The sequence below is a fragment of the Leptonychotes weddellii genome, chromosome 12 (assembly GCF_054177405.1).
Source record: "Leptonychotes weddellii isolate Sample4059 chromosome 12, ASM5417740v2, whole genome shotgun sequence".
Classification (NCBI taxonomy): Eukaryota; Metazoa; Chordata; class Mammalia; order Carnivora; family Phocidae; genus Leptonychotes; species Leptonychotes weddellii.
This window is the reverse complement of record NC_138380.1, coordinates 37,628,681-37,639,599: the sequence shown is the minus strand read 5'-3', so window position 1 is coordinate 37,639,599 and position 10,919 is coordinate 37,628,681. Positions and strand designations below refer to the sequence as shown.

General features: G+C 42.8%; 1 protein-coding gene across 1 annotated transcript in view; it reads left to right on the top strand.

Annotated features, from left to right (window-relative positions):
* Positions 1-1,013: 1,013 nt before the first annotated feature.
* SEPTIN7 (septin 7) overlaps positions 1,014-10,919 on the top strand; it is an 89,620-nt gene continuing 79,714 nt past the window's right edge. The window contains exon 1 of the mRNA XM_081800276.1: positions 1,014-1,232. Coding sequence (XP_081656402.1) covers positions 1,172-1,232 — 61 coding nt within the window. The 5' untranslated portion in view covers positions 1,014-1,171. The remainder of the gene's footprint in view (positions 1,233-10,919) is intronic.

The following is a 10,919-nucleotide window of genomic DNA, read 5'->3' as shown; positions in this document are numbered from 1 at the left end:
GACGTGCATGAACTATACAGCAAAGACAGGCATTAGTTTTCAAGAAAGGTACAACAGACCATGAGTTGTTCTGAGCAAAGTGAGGCTATTTTGACTACTAAGCATTTGGGGGGGAGGCTCAAGGATCAAGCGACATTCACTGCTACAGTATGACACCACAAAATTTCAGTCCTTAATTACTCTTTCACTGTTGTCCAATAGTTTCACGTGTGTTCATTCATTTTCTCAACTAGAGTATAGCTCCACCAGGACGGAACCGGGGACCAACAAAGTGAGTTAACACGAGTGTGACCGTGAAGAGCCCGCAGTGGAAGCTGCAGCAGGCGACCTCTTGGCTGTGCCAGGCCACCAGAAAGTGACAGCGCCAGGCGAATGTCGGGGCAACCAGGACCTAATCTCACTTTCCACCCCGAGAGTCCTGGAAGCTGAGGACACGAGGATGGATGGAGGCATAGACATCTGCTTGAAGCGTCTCTCCACTCGCACCCACAGGTCAGTAGCTGGGAACAGAGGCTTGGACGCGGCCCCCGCCCAGAGCGCAGCTTCCCAGTCCGGCCTCTGCTAACGGCGCCTCTTTGCTTTACGTGAAACCCGTAGGGAGGCGCTAAGGCCAACCAGGCGGCTTCCGCAGCTCCAAAACCTGACGTGAAATTGCACGGGGCGGCACTGACAGAGGCCATCTTTAATTCGGGCAAAACCCCACCCTCATAGCCCACCGGCCACTCCCTCTCATCGTCCCCAGGCTTTTCACGGACAAACGTAACGCGGCTTAACCTTAGAGGCAGTGTTGAAGAAACACGCATAGAGGCCTGACTATCCATGACCCCGGAGGCGCCAAATCCTGCCAATTTAAACATGGCGGCTAAACCTGAATAGCAAAAGAACGCTGATGCCAATGAAGTCATGTTCGAAATGGAGAGAGGCGGCGGGGCAGAGGAAGTAATCTCGCGAGATCGAAGCTGGCGTCGGCTAGGCCCGGAAGCTTCGTCTGAGGGGGCGGGGGCGGAGGAGGGAGCGGGACTCGGGCGAGAGCCAGTGGAGGAGTCCGCCTGTTGTCGCCTGCGTAAGCGGGGCAGCGACGCCGGGCGGCTACGCCGCGGAACCGGCGTAGGCGGCTTTGGAGAATCGGCGCGCTGCGCTGCGCCCGGGCTGGTCGCGGAGGGGGGAGGGGATGTCGGTCAGTGCGAGATCCGCTGCTGCTGAGGAGAGGAGCGTCAACAGCAGCACCATGGGTGAGTCTCAGCTTTGGGCCGCCGCGACTCAGGTCGGCGGCTCCGGACTTGGGGGGGGGTTCTGCGGCCGCCAGACCGAGCTGGGGGTACGCCCTGAGGCGATGTGGGGAGCTGCGGCCGAAGGAGGTGGCGTGGGCCGGCGGCGGGCTCGGGGCGCGGTGGCGGCGGGCCCGGGGGGAGGGGAGAAAGCGGCGGTGACAGTTTGAATTGAATGTGAGGAGAGCCGAGGCGGCGGTATTTCCTGTGCCGCGGCGGGCGGGCCGGAGGAGCGGGGAGTGGGGAGCCGTGAGCCACGGCCTCACCCGCTCCGCCGAAGCGGCCCGAGCGGGGTCGTCTTCGCCCGGCCCGTAGGCTCCCGCGGCCCTGTTTCCTCTGGTCGGCGGCTGCTGTATCCACGGCGGAGCTCCCCTCGTGGGGAGTGGGCCTGGCGAGGAGGGTGGGGACGTTTGTGCGCGCCCGGGTGAGGGTGCTGTGTGGGCCGGCCCGGGAGGGCGGCGGCGAGGAGGGAGGAAGGAGGATGCACCAGGCTGAAGCTACGGTGGAGGCGGCGGCGGCGGCTGCAGAGGCTCCAGCAACCGCGTCGCCTCCTCGCTCCGCCTCCCGGCCTCTCGGGGTTTCCTTTCCCCAGGCGCGGCTCCGAAGGCCGGTGGATGGCGGGCGAGGCTTGAGTGCGGAGGCTAAGGAGCTGGTTTGGGCTTAATATTTAGGAAAAAGGGGAAAGAGAACGCCTGGGAAGGGCGCCCCCACCCCTCCCCGAGGAGTGGAAAGGGTGGGAAGGGTCGCTGGAAAAGGGAGGGAGTTGGAAATACTGGTGATGTTTAAGGAAATTAATTATTTTGAAAATATTTCAGTATTCTCAGTTATTCTCTTCAGAAACCTTTTCATTTCCTTTCCTCCCCCACATATTGGAAAAAGAACAAGGCCATTTCATTCACATTTTCCACTCCTGAGTTCCATTTCATACTGTTTGTGTAGTAGGAAATAAGCAACTGAGATTTTTCTAACACATTTTCATTTGCTAAGTTAAATTTTGAGAGTGCACTGTTTCAAATCTTTTTTTTTTTTAATATAGTGTAGGGAAGGAATTTGTGACGTCCAGGTGTTTGCTTAGTTACTGAAATAACTTGCGAGTTTATGGTTATAGTTAAACTTTAAGATTTCTTTTGGCTTTGTTACTCTGATGGAATGGAAGAATACCTTCCTGAGTGCCCTTGAGAATCTAAATGAACAGATAATCTAGATTGAAAAGCATTTTACTTGTTTTACATATTTACGTGATGAGTATAGTCAGTCGTCTTCGTCTCCCTCTCCCCAAGTAATATAAAAGCAACTTGAGGAGGAAAGTTTTTAGGCATTAAGTGTACAGGTACGGATGAAATTTGTGGAATCCTGATAGACTAAAGGATGGTTCCCTAGCAGGATAAAAACAATTACTAAGCTACTTACTGCTGCCTGGATCCCTTATTCTTCCAAATAGCAAGTGAAGGGGCAGAGGGAGGGCAGGAAACAATCTTTCATCCCACCCAGCTGTTCAGTGGGTGGGGCTAGAGGAGATACGGTTGAGTGGAGCTATGAAATAAATGTGGAAGCTACATAGATGGTTTGTATGGTAGCATTGTGCCATTCTGTGATGGGACAACATGGTGGAGCCAAGTCCTCTTAATACAGTTATTAAAGGGACGCCTGGGTGGCTCAGTCGTTAAGCGTCTGCCTTTGGCTCAGGTCATGGTCCCAGGGTCCTGGGATCGAGCCCCGCGTCGGGCTCCCTGCTCAGCGGGAAGCCTGCTTCTCCCTCTCCCACTCCCCCTACTTGTGTTCCCCCTCTTGCTGTGTCTCTGTCAAATGAATAAAATCTTAAAAAAAAAAAATACAGTTATTAAAAATATCACACACCCTCTTAGGCTTACAGAATTGAAGATCATAACTGATAATAGAAATTTATTTTGTGTTTATGTCAATTAGATTTTAATTTACAGAAAGGATATTTTTGTAATTAAGAATTTTTGGTTTTCAGTACATTAACTACATGAAAGGTAGTGTTATCAATAGATTGTTTCAGAAGTTTGTTGTAAAATTGGTTGTTTGCATTTGTGCGTTTTCCCATAGAAATAATCTTAAATAAGTCTATGCTAGAACTTCTGAGCTAGTCTAACACAAGGTAGGACTCCTGACAGATGTTAGAGCAATTGTAGAGGGTTAATGTCAACAACACAGACACACACATACATGCAAGCATGGGTAGGAGGAAGAGTTAGATCTGTGGTTTCCAAGGTCTCAATAATGGGGGGTGGTCAGATGACATAAACCAGTCAGAGTGAAAATAGTGGTAGAGTAGGTTGGTTTCAGACTTCTTATAATTTGATGATACACATGCTCACTATAGATTCTATTCTGGGAATTGCCAGTAGAGTACTGTTCTATGACTAAATTACCAGCTGAGAACCATGTCTTACATTTTGAGCTAATGAGCTCTCTTCAATTTTTTTATTAAAGGTTGAAAGATTTTAACTTTAACATTTATGTATTTTACTGAATTTTGAGGCAAAACTTTTTTAGTGTGTGTGTGTGTGTTTTCCCTGTAACTAAATTTGGACTGTAAATGACACTAGGTTTATTGTGCCATGAAACTGATGTAGAAAAAAATGTGTTTTTGAGGAGTAGAATTTTAAGGTACCATGATTATGGGTTAGGCTTGCCAGATGAGAGCATAGTGTTAAATGCAGACTGTTGGTCTCTACAGCAGTGCTTTGCAGACTTCAGGTTGAGGCCTATTAGTGGGTCTTGAAATCAATTTCGTGGACTTGTAATAATTTTTAAAAAGTAGGAAAGAAAGAAGATAGCAGTACATTGCACTTAGCGTGAATTTTAGGGGGGTTAAATTTTGTTTTATATGTATTGGGTTGGGTTATAGCATTTTTATTAGGAATTGTGGTCAAAAATAGGAAAACACGTGGGGGATGTGCACTGTGGGTGGGTCAAATCAAAGGTCTTTAAACATTATGGTATAGCGTGGAGATCTTGGTCTGGGGACCCCGGGATCATGACCTGAGCTGAAAGCAGAGGCTTAACCGACTGAGCCACCCAGGGGAGAAGGGAGGACTTTAAATGCAATTAAGTCCATGTGGCTTTTTCTTATCTTGGATTCATTTATTCTGTACTCCATACATGGAGTGTGGTTAGAGAGATCTGGGACCTGCTCCTTGAGAGGAGGTCACCATACAGGATGGGTCCCAAAAGAAGATAGTATTGTTTAGTGACTCTGCTCCAGGCCTTGAGGAGATATATCTATCTATCTATCTATCTATCTTTTTTGTATATATCTTATATATCATATATATCTTAAAAGATATATATATCTTTTAAAAAATTATATATACATATATATGTATGTATATGTGTGTATATATACATATATATTTTATTTTATTTTTTAAATTAAATTAATTTTTTTTTTGGTCTTGTCCATATGCATCATCAGAAATCAAGAGAGCCAAGATTTGGGCATGAGCCTGGGGGGAAGAGGGCCAAGGAGGCAGCTTGATTTGCTTTCATTGTTGAAGGCTTTAGGCCAGACATACAGAAGATCTTTTGATTTGTGCCTGGTGCAGTCCAGCTCTCCAGAGGTAGGATTATATATACGGATTTGAGTTCAAAGTGATAACAAATATAGTATAATGATTAAGAATATGGGCTTTGGTGTTAGGCAGACATGGGTTTAAATCCTGGCATTACCCACTTACTAGATGTATCAGGATACAATTAGGTTACTGCTTTTCCAACTGATGAAGGACCTTTTCTTTCCTTCCCTTTTCTTTTAAAATTTCCAATCCACTGTTGACTGATACTATTGCAAAAAGTACTGCAAAATTTTAAAAAATGAAGATGCATTTAAAAAAAGGGGAAATACAGCCCCAATTTTTTATTCAGTCCAACAGACATAAACTTATTTTTGCTATAAAAATTTTCATTTCTGTGCTCCAGTTTCTATACTTCACTGAAGTAAACCGATAAACAGTTCAGACTGGCTCACTGGTCCACACACCACACTTTAAATAGCACTGTGTTAGACTATGCTGCAGTGAGAAATAGCCCTAAAAAAAATCTAAGTGAAGGTAGCTAAAGGTGAGGTTTTGCCTGTCATTCTCAAGTTTATGTACTTTATTTAGGCAAGTGTTTCTTAACTTCAAAAGTACTTGTTTGTAGGCTGAGGAGAGTAAATAAGTATCCCCAGAGTTTGCGGAGTAAAGCCTGAAGTTGTTCCTGTTCACATTATTTTGAATTTTTAAAAAAATCTTGTTATTCATGTGACATTTGCATTTTATTTGTTTGCCTTATATGCAGTATAAAGAGGCTTTCTTCCTCCTCCTTCCTCACCAATGTGGAAGTAAAAATTGACTCTCCTGAAGAGGTGACACGTTAATTCTGTTCTGTTTACCTCTGGGGCCACAACTGAGTACTTGTGGTAGCTTCATTTGAGAAGCGAGGCTCCAGGTCAGAATTTGTCAAACTTGGCACTATTGTAATTTGGAGTTTTATAATTGTTTGGGAGGCTGTCCTTTGCATTGTACAATGTTTACCAGCATCCCTGGCCTCTACCCACTAGATGCCAGTATCGCTACCCCAGTTGTGACAAAAAAAATGTTTGCAGACCTTGCCAAATGTCATGGGGTGAGAGGGAGAGGAGAGAATCACCCCGGATTGAGAACCACTGTGCCAGGTGATGGAGAAGCCTTTGAAGGATCATAGGAGATGGTGAAGAAAGAAGTCTTTCTTTATCATCTAGTCCATAATTCTTCCCCTTAGTGCTCTCACCATATTTCCCAAAATTGGGAATCAGAATCACCTAGGTAGCTTATGTGTGTGTATATGTGTGTATGCATGTATGTATGTAAGTTTATCATTTAATTAATGAATTTTTGTAAAATGTGATCAGTAGTTAACTGGATACATAACATTATGCTAGGTCAATATTTTCCAAAATATAATTGATAAACCTCATGCATGAGGGACAACCACAGCCTCCTGTTAAAAATGCAGATTAATTAGTTCCCACCACACATGCAGTGATTCAGTCTCTGAGAGAGGGGCCTAGGAATCTGCACTTTTAAATGCTTTCCAAATTAAGTAACTTTATTGAGGTATAGCTTTCATACAATAAAAGGCACAGAGTTTAAGTGTTCAGTGAATTTTGACAAATATATATGCCTTGTAGCTTTTATTCCAATCAAGATAAAGAACATTTTTGGAGAACCTGGGTGCCTTAGTCCTTTAAGTGTCCGACTCTTGGTTTCAGCTCCGGTCATGATCTTGGGGTTGTGAGATCAAGCCCTGCCTAGGGCTCTGTGCTCAGCAGGGAGTCTACTTGAGATTCTCTGCCTCTGCCCCCACCCCCACCCCCCCACCCCATGTGCTTGCTCTCTCTCTCAAATAAATATATATATATATTTTTTAAAGATAAATAACATTTCCATCACCCTAGAGTTTCTTGTGCCCCTGTGCCATTTTCCCTCTACTACTCCAGGTAACCACTGGTCTGATTTCTAATGTCCACAGATGAATTTTTAAAAAATTTTTTAAAAAAGAAGCAGCTTCATTGAGATATAATTCACATGCAGTCGACTCATTTAAAGTGGTTTTTCTGGGTAGCTTTTTAAAGTCTTTTCCCCCTAATTTCTTTATTGTGACAGATTTGAAATATGAAGAAAACATGAAACAATAGTAAAATTATCATCTTGGTACTTTTAAAAGCATACAGATTGTAGTAGTCTTCCAGAGTTTCATAAACAGTAGGCTTGGGATAAGGCCCTGATTGTTTTTCAGAATGATTAAAACCATTTTTTCCAGTGTTACTTTGTAAAATATATTTGAAATATTCCTGCAGTGGCAATTTGAGATTTTTGTAAATGTAACAAATACTTGACTGCCAACAAAGTGTCAGACACTGCAAAATAGTAGTAATCAAGAAAGCTATGGCCCATGGCTTTATGGATGTTAACATAGTGTTTGTGTTTTCATTTCTGAAAATGCTTTTTATTCTATGGGGGAGTTTATATTTGTCAAGTAAGTAATACAATCACTTTGTTCAGAATTGAGAAGGTTAAAAAGAGATATGTAGTGAAAATCTTTCTACTCCTATCAAGTAACCCAGTTTCCTCCCCAGGCAACCTTTTTTAACAGTTTCTTTTATGTTTCTTCTGGAGGTGATTTTTACATATACAAGCAAAAAACATACATTCCTCCTTTCCCCACCCATGGTAGCATCAGACACATTGTTCCTCACCTTTTAATTTTTTCTACTTAGTGTATCTTAGGATATTCCATATCAGTATATGAAGCGCATTCTTATTCTTTTATACAGCTGTATAATTCCATTATAGGTAGGCTGTGATTTTACATGTCCCTTTCTGATAAGACATTCATTTTCAATATTTTGCTATTATAAACCATAATGTGGTGAGTAACTTGGGACATTGATTATTTCACATGTGTTAGTGTATTAGAACTCTTGAACCCTTTGACACAAGACATTATTAACTAAAGTTGTAGTATTGATGTTAAGTCATTACCAGCTTAGGACTTCAGCACTCAAGTTCATTCATTTAACAAACATGTCTTGTGCCTTGTGCTGTGTGGTGGGCACTGGGGATACTGAGTTAAATGCCATGATGGTCAAAATAGAAGGTGATTAAGAGCTTAGGTTCTGGAGTTAGACCTGGATTCACATGTCTAAATCTTAACTGAATCTTGGGCAAATAACAGAATTTTGTTTCCTTCTCTGTAAAGTGGGAATCATAAAGTTACTGGATAATTAAATGAGAATTAAATGAGATGATAATGTGGCAAGTTCTTAGCTTCACATATCGAGCAGATGTTAGCTTTTTTTTTTTAGATTTTATTTATTTATTTGACAGAGAGAGACACAGCGAGAGAAGGAACACAAGCAGGGAGAGTGGGAGAAGGAGAAGCAGGCCTCCCACGGAGCAGGGAGCCCGATGCGGGGCTTGATCCCAGGACCCTGGATCATGACCTGAGCCGAAGGCAGACGCCTAACAACTGAGCCACCCAGGTGCCCCAAGAGCAGATGTTAGCTTTAAAAAAAAAAGTTAACATGGGGCACCTGGGTGGCCTAGTCAGCTGAGCATCTGTCTCTTGGTTTCCACTCGGGTTGTGGTCTTAGGGTCATGGGATCAGGCCCCACATTGGGCTCTGTGCTGCTCTCCAAGTCTACTTGAGATTCTCTCTCCCTCTCCCTGCCCCTCCTGCTTGTGCTCCTCCTCTCTCTCCTTCTCTAAAAGAAATGAATAAATCTTTAAAAAAAAAAAAAGTTATCAGACTATATGGCAAGTGACTATTTACTTTTCTGCCTTCATTTTTAAGTTTCTTAAAGTCAAGGACTGTGTTTTGTTCACTTTTCCCTACCTGGCATTTACTTAGTAAATCATTTGTGATAGGATTTTAAAGTATATAGAGTATACAGTGGAAATACAGAGCAGGATACCTTTTCTGAACTGGAAAAGGTAAATCTTTAAGGGTAGATAAGAGTGATTAGGCAGAGGAGGAGGAAGGATACTTACTCTAGGCTGAGAAGTCATGGTAATTTATGAGGCTGGACAGGTAAGTAGAGATCTGGTGTCCTGTGCTGAGGATTTAAAAAAAAAATCTTTACTGAAGGATTTTAAAAGGAGAAGAATAGTAACCATGAACATCATGATGATAATTCCAGTAGGGATAGCTAGAACACCAGGGTGGGGCCAGCGAATTGAGGGCGGTTAACATAGCAGTCCTAGGACTAAAAGATGAAGGACAAGGGTGCCTGGGTGACTCAGTTGGTTAAGCGTCTGCTTTTGGCTTGGGTCATGATCCCAGGGTCCTGGGATCAAGCCCCATCTTGGTGTGTTGGGCTCCCTGCTCAGTGGGGAATCTGCTTCTCCCTCTTCTCCCCCTCCCCACTCATGCTCATTCTCAAATGGATAAATAAAATCTTTAAAAAATATATAAAAAAGATGAAGGACAGAACTAGGGTAGTGGCAAGGGACATGAAGTGAAGGGGATGGTTGTGAGGGGATGTAGGTGGGGAGTAATGAACCCAGAATATCTGAACCTGAGTAAATGGGTGATTAGTAGGTATCATATATTGAAATAGGTAATTTAAAACATGATATTGAGAGGCCTGGAGAACATCTAAGTATGCATGTCTGGTAGTTTTAATACTAGGAGAGACCTTTAGGATGGAAAATAAAAATTTAAGATTATTGTGAATTTATTCGTTTCTGCTTTGAATTTTTACATTTACTAACTGAATCCACCATATTGATCAAAAGCTATACTGTAGTTGGGTCAGTAAATTTGTTGGTACCTTTTTTTTTTTTTTTTTAAGAGTTGGGGAGAGGGGCAGAGGGAAAGGGAGAGAGAGAATCTTAAGCAGGCTCCGCGGTCAGTGGAGAGCTATTGCAGGGCTGGATCTTAAAACCCTGAGATCATGACCTGAGCCTAAATCAAGAGTTGGACGCTTAACCGACTGAGCTACCCAGGCGCTCCTGTTGATACTGTTTTTTTTAAGACTTTGTATTTGTGGTTTGGTGAGAAGAGTTGAAGGAAATTGGAATAAAATGATTTGTGTGAAACTTCAGTGTCCTTCAAAGTTAGACAGGCTGGGGTCTCCAATTTCTTAAGAGTACTAAGATGTTTACTTATTTAAAATTTCTACTGATATATTTCATAGCAATAGCTCTTTCACATCAAGGGTCACACTAGTGTTTCTTTACATGAATAACATTTTGTATCCTTAATGTTCAAATGTTCATACAGATTGTAATTAGAGTTCTTTTCTTTTTGAGGAAGATTTTGGTATGTATTTTTAATTATAGCGAATACTATAAATAGTTTGCCTGAGATCATTATCTGTATAAGAGAAGGCAGAATCTTTTTATTTTTATTTTGTTTATTTTTTTAAATTTTATTATGTTAGTTACCAATACATCATTGGTTTTTGATGTGGTGATCCACGATCCATTGGTTTTTGATGTGGTGATCCACGATCCATTGTTTTCGTATAACACCCAGTGCTCCATGCAGTACGTGCCCTCCTTAATACCCATCACCGGGCTAACCAGTCCCCCTTCTCCCCTCCCCTCTAAAACCCTGTTTGTTTCTCAGAGTCCATAGTCTCTCATGGTTCATCTCTCCCTCCAATTCCCCCTCCCCCCATTTTTCCCTTACTTCTCCTATGTCCTCCATGCTATTCTTTATGTTTCACAAATAAGTGAAACTATATGATAATTGACTTTATCTGCTTGGCTTATTTCACTTAGCATAATATCCTCCAGTCCCATCCATGTTGATGTAAAAGTTGGGTATTCATCCTTTCTGATGGCTGAGTAATATTCCATTGTATATATGGACCACATCTTCTTTATCCATTCATCTGTTGAAGGGCATCTCGGCTCTTTCCACAGTTTGGCTATTGTGGACATTGCTGCTATGAACATTGGGGTGCATGTGGCCCTTCTTTTCACTACATCTGTGTCTTTGGGGTAAATACCCAGTAGTGCAATTGCTGGGTCATAGGGTAGCTCTATTTTTAAATTTTTGAGGAACCTCCACACTGTTTTCCAAAGTGGCTGTACCAACTTGCATTCCCACCAACAGTGTAAGCGGGCTCCCCTTTCTCCACAACCTCTCCAACAT